The sequence below is a fragment of the Psammomys obesus genome, unplaced genomic scaffold (genome assembly GCF_907164565.1).
Source record: "Psammomys obesus unplaced genomic scaffold, mPsaObe1.curated_primary_1811, whole genome shotgun sequence".
Taxonomy (NCBI): Eukaryota; Metazoa; Chordata; class Mammalia; order Rodentia; family Muridae; genus Psammomys; species Psammomys obesus.
Window position 1 is genome coordinate 6,677,129 of NW_026590767.1, and position 19,455 is coordinate 6,696,583.

General features: G+C 45.2%; 1 protein-coding gene across 1 annotated transcript in view; it reads right to left on the reverse strand.

Annotated features, from left to right (window-relative positions):
- Positions 1–6,367: 6,367 nt before the first annotated feature.
- The window catches only part of Clrn3 (clarin 3), an 18,434-nt gene continuing 5,346 nt past the window's right edge, over positions 6,368–19,455 (reverse strand). Inside the window, exons 2-3 of the mRNA XM_055608982.1 lie at positions 13,573–13,752; positions 6,368–8,856 (exon numbers count right to left, since the gene is read on the reverse strand). Coding sequence (XP_055464957.1) covers positions 8,585–8,856; positions 13,573–13,752 — 452 coding nt within the window. The 3' untranslated portion in view covers positions 6,368–8,584. The remainder of the gene's footprint in view (positions 8,857–13,572; positions 13,753–19,455) is intronic.

Below are 19,455 nucleotides of genomic sequence, written 5' to 3' on the forward strand. Positions count from 1 at the left end.
CCATTTGATATTCTTCTAATGAGAATTTTCTGTTTAGCTTTGTACCCCATTTCTTAATTGGATTTGCTTGATTTGTTGCTGTCTAACTTCTTGGGTTCTTTATATATTCTGGAAATTAACCCTCTGTCAGATAAAGGGTTGGTGAAGATCCTTTCCCAATCTGCAGTCTGTCAGTTTGTTCTGATGACAGTGTCCTTTGCTTTGCAGAAGCTCTTCAGTTTCATGAGGTCCCATTTATTGATTGTTGATCTTAGAGCCTGTGCTGTTGGTGTTCTGTTCAGGAAGTTGTCTCTTGCGCCAATGACCCATCAAGGTATCCAAGCAGATGCTGAGACTCATAGCCAAACTTTGGGCAGAGTACAGGGAATCTTATGAAAGAAGTGGGAAATGGAAAGACTTAGAGGAGACAGGAACTTCACAAGGAGAGCAATAGAACCAAAATGGGCACAGGGGTCTTTTCTGAGACTGATATTCCAACCAAGGACCATACTTGGAGATAACCTAGAAACCCTGCACAGATGTAGCCCATGGCAGCTCAGTGTCCAAGCGGGTTCCCTAGTAATGAGAACAAGGACTGTCACTGACATGACCTCAGTGGCTGGCTCTTTGATCACCTCCCCCTGGTGGGGGAGCAGTTTTACCAGGCCACAGAGGAAGGTAATGCACCCACTCCTGGTGAGACCTGATAGACTAAGGTCAGAGGGAATGGGAGGAGGACCTCCCCTATCAGTGGACTTGGGAGGGGATGAGAGAGGGGGCTACAGCAGGGATACAAAGTGAATAAACTGCAATGTATAAAAAAAAATTAAAAAGGCCTTCTGGAAGAACATTAGGTGTACTTAACTATTGAGCCATCTCTCCAGCTCCCAGTATGGATTTTTGATGTTAATGAAGACTAGATCAGTGTTTGGAAGATTTGGATTAAATGGGCAAGTCAATTGTTTCCAAATGACCATTGCTTAATGTTACAAAATTACGAATGAGTTTTTTTTTTTTAATCATTCACAATACAGGAGAGAAACAGTTTTTAACAGAGAAGGGAAAATTCACCCACATACTTCCAGCCTCCATGTGCAAATAACTTTCAAGTAAGAGTGTAATGATCCATGCAAGATAGTTATTGGCACCATACTGATGAAGCCAATTAAAAGTTTTAATTTGTCTGGGTGGCCAGACCAAGAGCAGGCTTGAGCCTCCAAAAAGTATCCTGATGCCAAGTTTAGGAAGACAGTGTTTTAAAAGGCAAAAACCACAATGATACAGCAGAGTTAGATGAGGGCCAGGTAACCTTGAAACTTTCATTCCTGGCAGAGCATAGTGGTTATTTTAGACATAACTTGCCAGTTATTTTTTTAAAAATATATCTGGACCATGGTCAAGGCCAGGGAACCTCAAACGTGTTGCCAAGGCCGATGATGTGACTATTGGGGAAGCGGTGTAGAGGGCCAAGAACTGTCTAAGTGCAAAACGGAGTCAGATGAGGATGCGTTACATAGTCATTTAAGTCACTCATCAGGTTTGGGGCAGCATCAAGGAGGAAGCTCACTGTCACCCAGAGAGACCAAGGGTCAGGAGATGGCTCAGCCAATAAAGCCACCCATCACCAAGTCAGATGACCTGAGTTAAATTCCTGGGACCCACTCGACTCATGAAAGATGTCCCCTGACTTCCATATTTGAGTAGTGACATGGATATGCAGCCCCCACGTTCACATAAGGAAATTTTTAAAATGCAGTCAAATGCTTTAGAAAGCTGTTAAGATCACTGCCCCTGCTCTAATACATTTAACTGTCTAGAAACAAGGCTGAATTTTCTTGAACCCAAATAACTGGGTTCAAGATAGACCAACAATAAAAGCAGATATGAGAGCCAGGTGTGGTGGGGCGTGCCTTTAATCTCAGCATTCAGGGGGCAGAGGCAGGTGGATCTCTGTGAGTTTGAGGCCCAGCCTGGTTTACAAAGTGAGTCCAGGACAGCTAGTTACAGCTCTGTTACACAGGGAAGCCTTGTCTCAAAAAAAAATAAATAAATAAAAAATAAAAATAAAAAAGCAGATTTGAGAATCCAGTCATCTTTTGTGAAGCTAAGATATTAATTTTTTTAAGTTGTAGAATGCTTTCTTTCTTTTTTTTTTAACAGACTTAATTCACTTTATTTTTCTTGTATAAAAACCCTATGTGGGTGCCACAGAGTGGGTCCTCTGAACAGAGGCTCTGGTGTGGGTGTTCACAAGATGATCAGTGAATTCCTGATAAGGAGACTTGGTGAACACAGTCTCTTCCCAGAGGTCGGGGGTCAAGGAGCTGTAGGTCTTGGAGATGGCATCGAAGGTGGCCTTGCAAAGTTGCCCAGGGTAGCAGTGCAGCCCCTGGCTGATTGTAGCAGTGGTCAATACCAGTCATCATCAGTAGCTTCTTAGTCACGGGAACAGAGACGATGCCAGTGCCTCTGAGGGCAGCGATGAGACGCCCCAAAAGAGAGCCACAGCAGCCTGTCACCTTGCATGGAAAAAATGTGGGACTTGCCAATCTTGTTCCCCTGTTAGCCTTTTGGCACAGGGATGATGGAAACCTTGGCCAAGATGGTGGTCCCTTGGATGACAGTGGTTACCTCCTTGGAACACTTAACACCAAGACCAATCTGATCATTGTAGTCCCCAATAATGACAAAAGCCTTAACCTGGTCTGCGGCCAGCCCATGTCTGATTCTGCACTGGCATGATCTTTAGAACCTCATCCTTTAGGGATGCACCCAGGAAAAAAAATCAATAATCTTGATTCCTTAATGGAACAGGTAGATCTCTTCCAAACACATGGTCTTCACATCCTTAATCAGGTGGCCCAACTTGGTAACGGGGATCCATTCCTTGTCTTCAGCCTCCACAAGCCCCATGGCCTTAACCATGGCCATGCCATGACCGTGGCACCTAAGATGGCTGCTGAATTCTCCATGGAAACTGTTTTGGGCTCCTAATCCTGGGCCCCTGGATCCTCTGGGCTCTCCTGCTGCCCCAGCATCATCTGCTATTTGGTGTTTTCCCAAAGAAGAAATGAATGCTTTCTTTTTTATGAATTACATGTTTTTAAAAAATAAACTGATTTCTCTTTAAAATATACTATGTATAGTAGCATATGATGGATTTGTTATTATTCTCAGGTTAAAGCTTATTACATAATGGTCATGATAAGTATGCTTTACTTGAGAATAATAGTAAATCCATCATATAATACTATAAATAACATTACATATTACATTTTATAAATAACATTCATCACCATCATCACCACCACCATCATCACCACCACCACCATACCATCATCATCATCACCACTGCCATCATCACCATTACCATCACCATACGATCATTGTCATCATCACCACAACTGCCATCACCATCCCTCAATGTATTTTGCTAGCTGAATGCTAAGAAGCATCTTCCCAAGAAACTCTCCAGAAATGCAAAATCCCCATGAAACAACTGGCATAACAATTTGTAGACTTAACAGTATTCACAGAAATCAAACTCTTACAGGGTGTTCCCGGCAGTGTTCTTCACAACCTGCACGCTTGGGAACTTGACACTGTTGCTTTAATGCTTACATGAATGTTTTTTTTTTCTTTTTAAAAATAATCTCAATGAAATTAAAAAGAATAAAAACACCTTTAAGCATCCCAACTTCTCTGTCCCTTTACTCACTTTATTTCGCAAATGAGGAAGCAGACGCAGACAAACCAAGGTTTCCCCTGCCCCTCGGTATGCAGCAGACTTTCTAAGGCTGGTGTCAGCCCTTGTTTGAGGTCAGAGCACTGGGAGTGGAGCCAATGCCACCCCTGTCTTCGGACCATTATTCTCATCTGTTTAGGAGTCCCTTGTGAGTCCCCACAGCTTCTGTAGCTCCATTCCACCTGCCACCTGTCATGTGGACTCCCTGTCCACTGCTTTGTAAGCACAGTGTTGACTGTATGCCTCCCTCACTCGGATCAGGCCTCTGCATCCTATGTGCTCTGACGGCTCAGTGAATACTCGCTAGCAGAGGAACCACTGGACCTGAGTTTCTGGCACACGGTGTGTTCTCTCCATTGCACCAACAGCCACCAGCAGAATAATACCTGGTTACCACTGTGATGGCATCATGAAAAGAGGTGTTTATTTTAAACCCAGGTCCTATTTGGGAAGCCCGGGAAGAAAGCAGGCAGTTTGCATTCCAATGAAACAGGTTATACTCTAATCAAAAGGTGAATGTCTGCCCATATCAGCATCGTAAGAATCTAACACACTCAGCAACTGAAATGACACATGCCTGAGGTGCCTAGTGGAGTCCAAGTCTAGTCCTGGACTTGTAGTTCTGACTTTTACAGCCACCGAACGTATGCACTCGGCCACCATCCACCTCGCCGAGAACATGACCAATGATACTGCTCAGCCTCTTACTCACTGTGGGATGACCCATACCCAGCTAGGCCAGGCTGAGTCACAGTGGCTCTGCTGTAAACAGGGCAGTGTGTACCTTTATTGCCAGGACTCCATGAGATCTCCAGTGTGAGCATACAGGGGTGCATCTGGAAAACGGTGAAAGCTGTGTGTGTGGCTGTGCCGGAGGAGCCTCATGGACCAGGACCTGGGAAGACTCAGACCTCACCCCATCTCTGCTTTTACTGAGACAGAATGACTCCTGGAACACCACGTTAGTCGAAGCAGCTGTGCCTCAAGAGAAGCAGAAGAGTGGCCATTCCACAAGAGACCAAGGCAAAGCCAGAAATCCATGCTCAGCTGAGCACGCAAAGACCAAAAAGCAGGAGGCAAGTCTTCAAAAGTAACAACCAAAAATGACCAGCTCGAAAATGCAGAGCCCATCTCCCCACTTCTACTTAGCACTTAAACCCTGAAAATGATGCCCGCCGTAAATCCCTCCTTCCTCCTCCGCTGGGTGTGTGGGAGGCTCGGTGGCATGTGCTTTCAGATGCTTCTCACCAGGCCAGGGCATTACACCGCCGCTGTCCTCCCATCTCTTTGGTGAGTTCCAGAAGCCTGACCCCCAAGGATTCCCTGTTTAATGCCTATTATCTCTGGTAGTCCCTCCTGTTACTCATTCATGGTTTACTCATGAGTAAGGAGCTAAGGGAGGAACAACAACTTGGACTTTGCCACTTTCCACAGCTGGCAGTGAGATGGCAAAGCTACTCACAAAAGTTCCTCACCAAATATCCGAGTACTGAGAGAGCTGAGATGTCTCGGCTATAGCACATTTCTCCAGCTGCATTGGGGGTCAGCTTCCACACACTGGCTCATGAACTTGTCTGAGGACATCTCCCCAGATGTCCACCTGGAGTCCCTGGTGTTCCAAGTTGCCTGGTTGGGAGAGGACAGAGGTGTTAAGAGACCAAGGAGACCCACTGCTCTCCTAGCTAGAAGGTCAGCTCCCTTTTCTACACACGGGGCCAGTTGCCTATTTGGACTGTAGAAGACATGACGTTAGCTAACAGTGAACGGCTCCATATCCACACAGAGGTCCACGGGCTGGCTCCCGTGCGAGAGAAAGAGGGTGCCAGGGAGCACTGGGTGGGTGTGGGGAACAACTCTGAGGGGCACAGCTTGCCCTTCTTAGTGCTCAGGCCTCTGAGAGGCTTCAGAAAGCAAGAGGGTGTTGTGGTGTATACCTGCAGTTTCATTGTGACATTTAGAGGAGGCCCAAAACTGAATGGTCCCAGTCTACAGACTAACCCATGTAAACTATGGTTTAGAAACACCCCCACCCCCACCCTGCACCCTCACACACACTGAATGTCATGCCCAAGACACAGCTCACAGCTCTACCTAACTCCTACTGATGCTGACATAATAAAACCAAATTCTGATGCTGGTAGCTTTTGCAGCCTACATCTCATCTCCCACAGTGCTTTTGCAAACACTGGCTGATCTTCCATATGGTGTAAAGTACTGATGTCTCTGAAGTTATTACCCTAAGTGTCATGTTCTTGTTGTCTGTGAGCATAATAGTTCATTTATTTTTTTTTACACTTTTCTTTTTATTTCTTTGTTTTTCTTTTTATCCTCAAGTGTCTTGCTAAGTAGCTCAAGCTTGCCTAGAATTTCTGATCTTTCTACCCCACTTTCCTCAAGAGCTGAGAATACAGTCATGGACCTGAGAATATACACCTGGTGAGCACAATGTTTCATAGATAGATAGATAGATAGATAGATAGATAGATAGATAGATAGATAGATAGATAGATATTGCATGAACCTTGTAACCTATCTCATCACAAGATGAAGTAGTGTTTGTTTGTATCCTTGCTTGCTTGAGGCAAGGCCATCTATATGAATGACTTTTCTGTTGCTAAGATGAAATGACATGACCAAGGCAACTTACAAAGAAAGAGTTTATTTGGGCTTATAATTTGAGAAGGAGAGTCCACAATGGTGATGAGTTATAGTAGCAACTGGCAGGGCAGACACCAGGAACAGGAGGCAGAGAGAGCAAACTGGAAGTAAGATGAGGCTGTGAACTCTCAAAGCTCATCCCACTGACATACTTCCTCCAGCAAGGCTCCACCCCCTAAAGGTTCCAAAACATTCCCAGATAGTTGGGACCTGAACACCTGGGGACCAAGTGTTCAAATACAGGAACCTATGGGAAACATTTCTCATTCAAACCATGACAGTCTCTTTATGAAGTCCTTGACTTAATTTCCCAATGTACCAGGCTGACTTCAAAGTTGTGGTGATCTCCTGCTTTGTGACAGGTGGGATCACAGGCATGGGCCAGCCACCCACATCTGTTTCCTCTTCATTACATGGTCACATTATCAAAAATCCAACAGAAAACTCAGGCCTTCAAAGAATATAAATGCTTTTAGACTTAAAGTTAATAATTTTTTACTGTTTATAATCATGTTTTAAAAATATATTCCAAAGTTTTAGATGAACAAGAATGAGTCATTTTAAGTTTTATTTTGTCTTATGTTCACACATATATTTTGAGTGGGGAAGGGTGGCTATGGTTATCAGCATGCACACGTCACGATGCATGCGTGAAGGTCAGAGCTGCAGGAATCAGCTCTTTCTTTCTACTATGTGGGTCCTGAGGAATAGGATCATCAGGCTTGGTGGCAAGCATTTTTGCCCACTGACCCACTGTTGCCCAAACCCAAATTTTATAGTAATTTAATAGTAGGCCCACAAGATTGCTCTGTGGGTAAATGTGCTTGCCATCAAACCTGATAAGCTGAGTTTGATCCCCAGGTCTCATAGGGTAGAAGGAGAGAATCAACTCCTGAAGCCTGCTGTCTGACCTCCACACACAGAGTCACACAGACACACATACCATGACATGTGCACACAACAAGGGAAATAAAATAAACTTTTAATAATTTAACAGATAAGTGTAATCTTGAGTTAGTAGATCTTCAAGGTAGTGCGTGATAGAGAACCATCCTTTCGAAACACAGCACAAGTTTGTAACTATGTTTTTGTTTTATTTTTATGGAGCTAGGGACGGAATCCAGGGCCTTGCACATCTTGCTAGGCACCTTAGTGTTCTACAATGGAGGGGTGGCCTCCACCCCTAGCAACTGTTTTAATTGGAGTCAAGTAAATGCTTATTAAGTTTCTGTCTCAACTGCCTGATAGTAAAAGCCACGAAGGAAGGACCCAGTATGCTGCTGGCAACACTGTGGGAACCCAGCTCATGTCTCTAAGTCTGGGTGTTGAAAGCCATTTATCCTTGAGGATGTCATAGACCCACTGCTTGTCACAGAGATACTGCTTTACCACTCCATCAACACGTGACGGGGTCACTTTTCAATCTATCAGTTTTCGCTCTAGCAGCTTGTAGAATAGAAGTCAAGGCTGAAGGGTTCTCACATACTTCAAAGGAAATATCTTACTGGAAAAACATGTAGAATAAATTTTGGTGCCTTTCCCAGTTTGCTGGTTGTCTATCTACTGGGGAAAAAGTGACCACAATGACTATATTTTACCTCTAATCTGTTCATGCAGGGCTTCATAAGGCCTAAGTTCTACATGTGTCTAGCCCTTATTAACGGAAATTAACCTGTAAGCCAGGACAGCCACCAAGAGACCAGAGCACAAGGCCATTTCATCGTTTATCCTTTTGTGTCTAATTCTTGACTGGAAAAACAAGTGCCTAAAAGCCTCTTTTTTTTTTTTATAGTGGAGTAAAATGCCCTGATCCTTCCTGAGGATATCCCATAGGGGATACAATCCATTAAGATGGTCACAGGAAAGGCAATAAAATAAATTAAGACAAACAAACAAACAAAACCCCATAAACCTTTATTCCCATAGATATCAAGGCCACGTGGGAAGGACCTGCAAGCCCCAGATCACATCTTCTAGGAGTACTGTAGACCACAGCCTTTCCCACTCATTCTCTTGCCCCTGCGAGAAAACCCTTTCCAGAGGGCTACCTGTGGAGAAATGTGCAAGCCAGCATTGTCTAGGAAGAACATGGTGTCATGGTTACAGAAGCTATGGCACCTGACAGTTACTCTGCCAAGCAGTGTCCAGAGGACCCAGCCAGTTACTACCAGCAGAGACAGTACATGTGTGATGAGACAGGACTCAGAATAAAATGCCATCCCTGGGAGCATATTCTACCGGCTTCCTCTGCTCCTGTTTTTGCTGGTATCGTGCCTTCTGATAGAAAATGATAATGACCACGGTGACAATATTCAGAAGGATGACAAGCAGAATGAGCCAAAATGAGTATCCGTAACTGTGGGTTACTTTCTGGTTGGTGGTGTCTGGATAAAGCTTCTGGGATAGTTTTTCTGAGAGATGGTTGGACTCCACATTTCCCACAAACAGGACCATGGTCAGGAACACAAAAGATGCTGCAAAGAAGATTGAACTTCATAAATGACACAAGGAGGCATTCTTAACATTATTTGTGTCTAAACATGTTTGCATGAAAGTTTCTGCATTTCTTGCAATTTCTTGTGAATGTGGACACAAGTGTGTGCACATACAGACAAAGGACAATACCAGGTGTCTTTCTCTATTGCTTGTTGTTGTTATTATTATTATTAATATTAATTAATTAATAATAATAATAATAATAATAATAATAATAATAATAATAATAATAGAGGACAGAGTCTCCCACTGAAGGTGTAATTCTCTGTTTCAGGAGCAAGCCTCCAGACCTCCTGTCTCCACCCATCACTGCCCACCCAGGAACGTGGTTACAGATATGTACCACTTTCCTGGCTTTTTTTCTTGGCTGCTTGGGGTCTGAACTCAGGTCCTTATTTCTCTTCAGCAATCACTTTACTCATTGAGCTATCTACCTATCCTTGTGATGCATGTTTTAAAGTTATTTTATTTATATGTATACGAGCATGTGTCTGCATGAATGCATGCATACATACGTGTAGACACACACACACAGGGGCTAGAATAGGGCATCAGATCCCTTGAAGCAGGTATTATAGGTGTTTGTGGACCACCCATGGGGTAGGGTGGGATTTGAATTCAGGTCCTTACAACTGGGCAGCAGTCACTGCTGAGTCATCTTTTCAGCTTCATTTTTCTCCCACATTCTGATGTATTTTAAATATCACTTACTTTCTTTATGGGACACATAATCCAAAGGAATTTATTGAATAGCTACATGGGGTTCTATAGTGTTTCAGGATGAAGGAGAATGTAAAGATAAGATATAAGATATAAACTGCATTCTAGGCATGTAATACTAAATATTATTCAGAGCAGTATCTGACTTGCAAGCTCAGATCCTGTCAGAAGTTGTCACTGAGCAACTGGCTTACTCCACAGCTTGTGCCCTAAGGTCACATAAGTAGCAGGTGTGAGTGAGTGTGAGAGTAGATATGGTGAGTGTATGCAGAGATGTAAATGGACAAACAAGACTTGGAAAAAACACCAGCATCGCAGGTGAAAGAAGCCACCCCCACAGGAACAGGAGAGGGCGGTGGGTCAAGGTCATGCCCAAAAGGGAGGAGTGATATCTGCCAAGAGCAAGAGAACCACGGGCTCAGGAATGCCGAACATGGACTCAGGAAGGCTCTAGATAGCTGCTGAAGATAGTTCACTCTGCATGGCTCAGCCAACTGTGGCCTTGAACCACTGTAGATACTCAGGAAGCAGCTACAGCAAAGCAGATTTATAGTTGCTTAGGTGGGTGAGAGGCAGGTAGTAACCGGGAGACATGAGGTCTCTCTTTGAGCTAGTGAAAATACTTACAAAGTGGGGGTTAGTGATGTGTGCAGCGTCTATGAACACGCCAAAACCCAATGGACAGTATGCTTCAAGTGGGGAATATATGTGGCAAGTGATTCATGTACCAGTAATGTTGAAAAAAAAAACTTTGTGGGAGGAGGTGAGGGTGAAGATGGGGCATCAGGTGGCATCTGATACATCAGGGGTCCCCAAGATGAAGACCATCTGGGATCCTTAATCTGCTGACCCGCAGAATATGAACTCTTGAACATCGAGCTGTGTCTTAACCCACTGGTAAAGAAGCTCCCCAAATGCTCCTCTGAGGGAGGCTAATTAGGGGGGCAGTTGCATGAAGAGAATGTTTGAACAGCCCTTGATGATACACCTCACCCACAAAATAATGGCTTTATTTCCTAATTAGTTGCATGAACAAAAGTCTCGTTCCTCTGATGCTCACTGGGCTCCTCTTACGCCTTCATTATCCTTCATTTTCCTCTTGTGAAGTTTCTTCCTATAAAAACTTAATTGATCGTGAAAGGGGTGGAATGAACACAAGGTTAATACCTGTATCCTGAACTGGGTTGTCTGGACCTTTGATTTGCACAGGGAAAGGCCAGAACACAGACACCTCGACTATCTGGGCACCTGAGAGGCAGATGCCTGGAGCCTGGGCTTCACACTGCTTCTGGTTAGCTGAATCAATCAATCTTTCTTTTCTTCTTTCTTTCTTTCTTTCTTTCTTTCTTTCTTTCTTTCTTTCTTTCTTTCTTTCTTTCTTTCCTTCTTTCTTTCCTTCCTTCCTTCCTTCCTTCCTTCCTTCCTTCCTTCCTTCTCCCTTTCTCTCTTCCTTTCTCACTCTTCTTCCCTCCCTCCCTTCCTTTCTCACTCTTCTTCCCTCGCTCCTTTCTTCCTTCCTTCATTCCTCCCTCCCTTCCTTCTTTCCTCCCTGCAGAATTGGAAATTAAATATAGAACCTCAAAAATAGTAAGCAACAGTTTCATCCTTGAACCACACCAACACTCTTCATTACTTATATCGAGTAGGGCCTTAAACTCCCTCTGTAGCCAGCCAGATCTTGAACTTGGGGGAATCTTCCCATCTCAGCCTTCCAATAATTGGAAGTACAGGCTTTCATCTCTAGGCCTGGCTGACTATACAGTTTCTCCAGAGTTGAAGGTAGAAGGGCTACTGGAGGCAGGGGTGGGTGGGGAGCAGTTCATAATGGCATGAAGACATGGGCTTCTGGAGGGGCCCATCTCTGCTGGGCCGTGGTACCCACTCCTTGCTTGCTGTGTTCTCTAGTAGAGGGACAATACGTCTGGAGGAGACAATTTGTGAAGGTCCCTCTGGATCCAACCTACCTTAAAACCCCCTGTAGCCAATCCCAACCACACTGAGCCAGTGTAAACTGAGGTCAGGGGCACAGGCTTCAGGCAGTGTTATGCTGTTTCTCTCCATCAGAAACAAACGCAGTAATCCCCTTCCTTTTCTGCCCATTGGGCCTGCTCACCACCTGCCAGCCCAGGAGAACATGGGCAAGCCTAGTGCCACAGGGGATTGTAGCATTCTCATTGGCCCCAGGGCCTTAAAGTCAGTCTGACATCAGCCATCCCCTCACTGTGCCTCAAAGGCCAGGAAAGCTACATCATCAACACTGCGCAAAAGCCTTTCTGCAGGATCAGCCTCTGGCAAACCAAGTTTTCACAAAACTCTATAACCCTCCAGATAAGGGAAGAAAATCAAGGCTCTTGGAGGGCATATGAGCGCAGAATCTGGCTTACTGAGCATCAGGATACAAAATGATACTCCCAACTCCTGTGGTTGCCCAAAGGCCTCCTATAGACCCAGGTCAGAAATCATAACTGCCCCTTACACATCCATTATAGGTGCTTTTCCGGCCCAACCCATAGCCTCTCCCTCTGTGTTAGAATATAGCCCTGAGGCAGAAGAAATGTTTGGGGAATTCTCTCCACACTACATAGCCCTTTGTGGCTAGATGTAGGCAGGATGGAGGGGAGACTCTTCAGACTCTTCCTCTTCCTGTTTTCCTCCACAGACATATGTGGGGAGACACAAGTGCAGTCAGCCTGTCCCCCACCGCAGAGGAAAAGCAATGAGGCTATAGCTTTGAAGGGACGATTCCTGGAAACCTCATGGGCTGTGGACAGGGCAGTACAGGCTCAACGTACCCTCCTGTCATCCCCCCTTCTCTGGGAAGCCACTGCTTCTTCCCTATGTGCCTCTAAAGCTGGAGAACCAGCTCCAGTATGGACAAACGTCCTTAGTCAACTTAGTAGGTTAGTTTGTCAGTCCATGATCAGGTCATGTCAGTGGGGGAGTCCATGAACTGGGCTGAGGACACTCTCCCGACTCCTGGGACATGGCAGGCCTTTCCTCTAGAGCGGCTGCTGCCAGAGTCCAGGGTATGAACAAACGTCTGACCTTTGACCTTTAAAAAAAATTTTATATACATTGGTATAAATACACTGGTGTATTACATTGGTGTTCTGTCTCCATGTATGTCTGTTTGAGGATGGCAGATCCCCTGGAACTGGAATTACAGATAGTTTTGAACTGCCAACTAGGTGCTGAGATTTGAACCTGGGTTCTTTGGATAAGCAGCCAGTGCTCTTACCCACTGAGCCATATCTCCAGCCCTAACAACTGACCTTTAAGAGGACTGAACCAACTGTGCAGCTACAGAACACACACTGGGAAATCAATGTATGCAATTATGAAGGGAAACAGACTTCCCAAGACATAATCTCTCAATTCAGCCATGTCTGAGAGGCCGCTGCTTCTGCTGGCTCTGAGTTACATGAGCAAAAACAAGAGCGATTCACTGTTTATCCCAGCAGCAAGGGATCTCTGGTCACTAACGGAGGACCCTTGACACCGGGGACCTATATCTGGATTTGTATCCAAGTCCCTGAAGACTCCCAAGTGGAGTCTCAGTCCCACTAGGCAGGTGTGGGGACTGAAGTACACAGACAAAACCCATGGAGAGTCTTTTAACGGAGACACAGCAGGATCCACGCCCCATCCGGACTCCATCCTCCACCCCAGCACCCACCCACAAAATAACAAGATCACCTATTAGCTGCATAGATTCCTAGCTACAAGAAGAGTGTTGGTCCCAGGGGAATCCTACCCTGGCTCTGTGGCTTGGCCATCCAGGCATGCCAACTCTGGAGTTTAAGTTGCTCCTTATGAGGGCAAGAAGGAGAGCAAATGTGTGTGCGTTCGTGCCCATGAGCATGCATCAATGTGCATGTGCGCACACATATGTGTTTATGTGTACCCATGCACGCACATATACGCCCAGGTGTGTGTGTGCCGTGTATGTGCACGAGTCTTCTCAGGAAACTCACCACTGAGTCCGTTCCAGGTGTAGACACCCACAGGACCCAGGAATGTCTGGTAAGGGTTGCTGATGCTGTTGTAGAGCGTGAACACTGAGCTCAGCACCGAAGCGCCCAGACCCAGGACCAGGAACAGGACGGCCACCGAATGCAGAGACTTCTGGGAGGAATTGTCCAATATCCCTAAAACTGAAGCAATGTTTGGTGAATGCACAGTGCGGAATACAAGTCCTAAGTACCGCCAGGCTAGAGAAGATATGATGTCAGGGAAGGAAGCAGTATGCCATTCATCCTGCAAGAGCAAGCCTGCATGGGCTCAGGGGATGGCTCAGTCACTAATGCGTTTCATGTAGACGCCATGGATGTGTGTTCAACCTCCAGAATCCACCGAAAAGAGCCAGGTGTGGTAGTGAGTGCTTGCAGCCTCAGTGCTGAGGAGACGACAGAGACGGGCGAATCCTGGGGCTCACTGAACAGTCAGGTTGAACTGGTGTGCTCCACGTTTAACCAGACACCTTGTCTCAACAACCAAGATGGGAATCACCCAAAGAATGACACCTGAAGCCGACCTTTTACCTCCGTGTACATATATAGACACAAGCATGTGCACCTGAGTATTCGCATTGCATGTGCGTGTACATACAGGGACACACAAATACACAGAATGAGTCAGTGTTTCTCATGTCAGGCCAGTCAGTGACTTCACTTGGCTGTGTAAACCGCAACACTGAAGGTGGCTTGTGGCAGGACATTTGATCACACTGTGAACCCGGAGACTGTGTACTTGAAAAACCTGCTTTTAGTTTTGGTGTGGCTCAGCCCTAGCATACACTTTCTGTAAACAGGATTAAATAAAGTCAACCAGAGGTCAACAGGCAGAGCAAGCAACCAGTTGTCAGGGAGTGAACATAGGGAAACAAAACAAAACAAAACAAAAAAAAAAAACAGAGAGTGAGAGGAAGTCTGGAGAGAGGCACACAGGAAGTAGAAAGGAGGAACATTTGGTTTGAAAAAAATACAGCATAGAGAAGGAGAAGGGTTTTTTTGTTTTGTTTTGTTTTTTTGTTTTTGTTTTTGTTTTTTTTTTCCCTTCTGGGACCTCAGCTGAGTAGAAAGATCAGCTGGGTGCTTTCTCTGCCCCTCTGAGTTAGTAGGCTTTCACCCCACCGTCTGACTCCTGAGTCTTTATTGGTAAAATCGAACCTTTGGGATTTTGTTTAAAAACAACAGGAGCTGAATGCTTAACTTAGTTTCAAGTCCTAGCAGAGGGTGTCCTTCAAATCTGCAACTTCCTCATCAGTGACCTCTACCCTCAGAGCCTTGCTAGCAGGATAATGGCAAGTCCATCACCATAGTTTCCCTTCAGGTCTAAGGATTAATTGCTTCTGGAAGAAACCCTTAAGGTAGATCACTGTCCAAACCCATGTGCAATGAGGAACCCAGAAACCCTGTGGCTTAGAAGAATTCAGTGAGCCAGAATGAGCTGACAGAGAAAAGAAAAAAAAAAAAAAAAAGCAGGAGAATAAGGACATAAGGGCTGCTGGAAATGACCAGAGAGGTTCTAGCCCACAGCTAGCAGGAGTGATAGGAAAATGTCAGGGTACCTTCCCTTGGTCCAGACTCCACCTCCCTGGCTCCAACGTTGGAGGCAGCTGGGAACACAACCCTCAGACTACCTTCCAAATTGAAAGCACTTTACAGAACAGTATTTGCATATATTTTAAATGCAAAGAAGCTCCATAGTGGATCTACACTCATAGAAAACACAACGCAGATGCTTTGGGCTGTGAGTCATCAGAACCTTCGAGTTTCTGAGCTCTAGCAGCCATTTTCCAGGGCATCTAGTTCTTCCATCTCCTGCTCTACTCCCATGCAAAAGACCAGACATGACAAAGTGTGTTCTTCCTAGGTACATCAAGGATTTCAGGTTGTCAGTGTGTCAGGATCCCACTGTTTAGAGATGGTCTGTGAAGTCCCAAAGAAAAAACAATTGGGGAAGAGGTAGTGGTGCTGACTGTGACAGCACTTGCAAAAGCATTGGGAGCTACAAGCCATAGTAGCCTCAGAGGGGTGAGTACGAAACAGTCAAAGGACTTCTTCTCCTCCTCCTCTTCTTCTCCTCCTCCTGCTCTTCTTCCTCTTCCTCTTCTTCTTCATTTTCTTCTTCTTCTTCCTGTTTATCTGGTCCCCAGGAATGTGGAGATGTTCATATCCTAAGCTAGGTGCAGCTTTAAAGAACAGGAACTAGCCAAGCAGATGTGGATTCTTTTAGTTTCCAGGGCTGTGTGTGCTGGGAGCTTCCATGAGACACTAGGAATGTCAAAGCATCTGCTGTACCATGTTCTAACATGTTTCACCAGCACCCTCTCTTTTCGGGCACCCCTCTCCTTCCCTTCTCTGTGTGTCAAGCACTGCTCTGAGGGCCCATGACTTCACCCCCACCCCGGATGCTCACCCTGGAACCGCACACCATGCACTTGTGTCTCCTTTCTGAGCATTCAAGGAAAACAAGAGTTCCTATGTGACTGAGAGACTTGTAAAAGGAACTGAGGGTGGGGGTGAGGTGGAGAGATGGATCAGTGGTTAAGAGCATTGGTTGCTCTTGCAGAGACCATAAGTCAATTCCTACCCACATGGTAGCTCCCAACTATCTGTAACTCTAGTTCCATGGCAGTAAACACTGTCTTCTGACTTCCATGGACACATGGTACTCATATACATGCAGAAAAGACATAAAATTATATATATATATAGTCTTCACTGAGGTAATTCCATCCTGTAGAGGGACTTTAACCCAGCAACATGGCTACTCTGGCTGAAATACAGATTCTAAACAATGAAGGCAAAGTTAATTGGTAGAAGAAAGCAGCCATGTTTGAAAGTGATGTCTAATTGAGAGGCAGACAAAGTGATGAATCAGGGAAAGATTTGACAGAATAGGATATGCCCATCTCTCACAAGAACAGAGAGGAATGAGAGGTGACTTAAAAAGGAGCAGCACTAAGATGGGGGGGTGGAGGGATAGGAGGCAGTTTTAGCAGGACAGTTTTACAGAGACAGACTGTAGAGAGAACAAGCTAGATACAGTGAAGTCAGATGATCCAGAGAATGAGAAGGAGACAAAAGATTAGAACATATTGCTAGAGTTAGTTGAGGCCAAGCAGAACAAAAAGTCAGAAGCTGAGAGAAGCCAGATTGAATAAATCAGCTAGGAGAATGGTTTGAGCCAGAACAGCTGAGTTAAATCAGCCAACCAGGGTTCAGAAAGAGGTAGAAAGAGAGTGCTTATTCAACAATAAGTCTCAGAGAATGAAAACATTCCAGGCCTAGATTAGATTGTATGGAGACCAGAAGCTTCCAGGCCTAGGCCTAGGTTAACAGATGGAGGCAGTAAGTCTCCAAGATGTCAATTACATCAGGCGAATAGAAGTTGCTATAGCACCATTATATACCTTTGAACTATGATTCTGAGTGGTCTGACACAGGACTCCATGAGCTCACATCTACCTGTGTAAGAATATGTACATATTCATTCCAGTTTGGGTGAAAACTTTGTAAGATTTTTTTTAACAAAAAATGTTTTTAATATTAAAATGTCTCCAGCAATCATATCATCAATAAGATGATAAGATAAAGCAAATGAATCTAACGATACCGTTAAAAACCAGGTTTGGTGCCAGTGATGTCGTGCATCTTGTTTGCCACCAAGGCGATCACCTGAGTTACCCTAGGACTTGAATGGGTGAAGAAAGAACTGAATCCTATGAGGTTTTCTCTGACCAGTGTGTGGCTATGACACACCTGTGCATGCACACACACACATACAATTTATATATAATTTTTTAAGCCAGGATTTTCTTCATTGGCGAAGAGGAGGCAGAAAGACTTGGAGAATTGGGACTAAGAAGTCTGTTGTGGACAAAACATCTTAAGTCCTCATATTTCCTTTTCTAAATCTGCAACTTCCTCCTACTAGACAAAGTAGGCCCGAGGCCAGCAGCAACGCAGGGTACTGGCTGAAAGGGTGAAGAGATGTGCAGGAAAAGAGGGCAGGAGACAGGCGCATGGCTGCAGCATGTGAGAAACATTGACATGCATCCCTTGCCAAGCCCAGGAGAGCAGAGCCTGCGGGACAAGAGAAACACGAGCTTACACTCAGTGGAGCATGACCTCCCACCCCCACTGTGGAACATTTCACTCTCTGGATGTGCCCAGGGGCAAAGCTCAGCTTCCCCAGGCAACGCCTGTGGTGACTGGACTCTTCAGTGCCGTCTGTCAGCGACTCCTTGGGTGGATTGATCCCTAGCCTACATCCTCTGCTCTGTCACCTCAAGGAGGCTCTTAAAGAGCACCTGGGCTGGGGCTGCACTTGTCCCTGACTCAACCAAGTGGAGTCTCTCTTGCCCGTTTCTCCATGCTCTATGGAAATGCCATGTTTGAGAGGTGTGGCTTATACTAACTCAGCATGAGGTGATTTTTAAACTGGAGGGAAGTGACGTCAGAGGAGAATAGGAAAAAGCAACAGAGCTAGGGAGGTACACCCAGCCAGAGGTCTAGGCTGGTTCCTGTGGACATTATGGCCATTCATCGTCTCAAGGTGGATCCACTTCCCCTTACCCAGCAGCCAGGCCAGGAGGAAACTTAATTCGATCTCAAGGGAAGTTGGCTGGGGACAAAAGAGATCTCTTTTTCTCTCCTTGGCAGAATTCTGTAGTCAAGGAAATAACTGGAATATTTAAGTCAAAAGCAGAAACCTGACTGTGAGGAACATGCCCTGTGTCCCAAACACCTGGAATTCTCTGAGTCTCTCTGCCTCACACACTGACTTAAAGCTGTAAATGGATGCTCATTTGCAAATGGACTACTCCATTAAAAAGTGGCCGTGCAGGGCACAGTGCCTGTAATCGCAGCCCTGGAGAACAGAGACGAGAGAATGTGTGGAGCCTGCTAGCCAGCCAGCCCAGCAGAATCAGTGAGCCCCTGTCTCACAGAAACCCTGTCTCAGAAAACTAGGTGGAGAGGGTTGGAGAGATGGCCCAGCCGCTAAGAATTCTTACTGTAAGCTGGGTGGCGTATGCCTTTAATTCCAGCACTTGGAAGGCAGAGGTGGGCTCATCTTTTTGAGTTCCAGGCCAGCCTGGTCTACAGAGTGAGTTCCAGGACAGGCAAGGCTACACAGAAACCTGTCTCAAACAAAAAACAAACAAAGAAAAAAAAATGCTTACTGTTGTAGAGGACTCAGCTTCAGTTTCCAGCACCTACATGGGGGCTCCCATTACAGGAGAGCCAGTACCTGTTCTGTAATTCTTCATCTCCTATATGCACAGGCACAGGTAAGTTTGTGTAAGCACACACACACACACATAATTTAAAAAAAAAAAAGACAAGATGGGACATATTTGGGAAACATACAGTGTTGACCTCCAGCTTCCATTTATGCGTGCACACTCATGTGCAAACACACGTGACATTCACAACTCTAAAAAAGAAGAAGAAGAAGAAGAAGAAGATGACTATCAAGTTTAGCTCTGCCTTGACTTTCAGTAAGATTCCTCAGACATACTTTTCCAAAGAGAGTTAATTTGGGGCTGTTGACTCATACTTTCCTACATATTAGGGCAATTCATCTTAATTTTAACTGCTGTATTATAAAAATTATTTCTGAATTCCCTGCCACTGAGATGTGACAGCTATGTCTTTTCAGCTCCTGCCTCAGAGCTCAGACAATGATAGCCGAAGGTTTGGGGAGTTAGCTAGAATGAAATAACAGTTACCCTCCTGCAATCTTACAGCTGTTCCCTGCCTATAAAAGTAGCTGATACATGGCGCTCTCTTCCTTCCTTCCTTCCTTCCTTCCTTCCTTCCTTCCTTCCTTCCTTCCTTCCTTCCTTC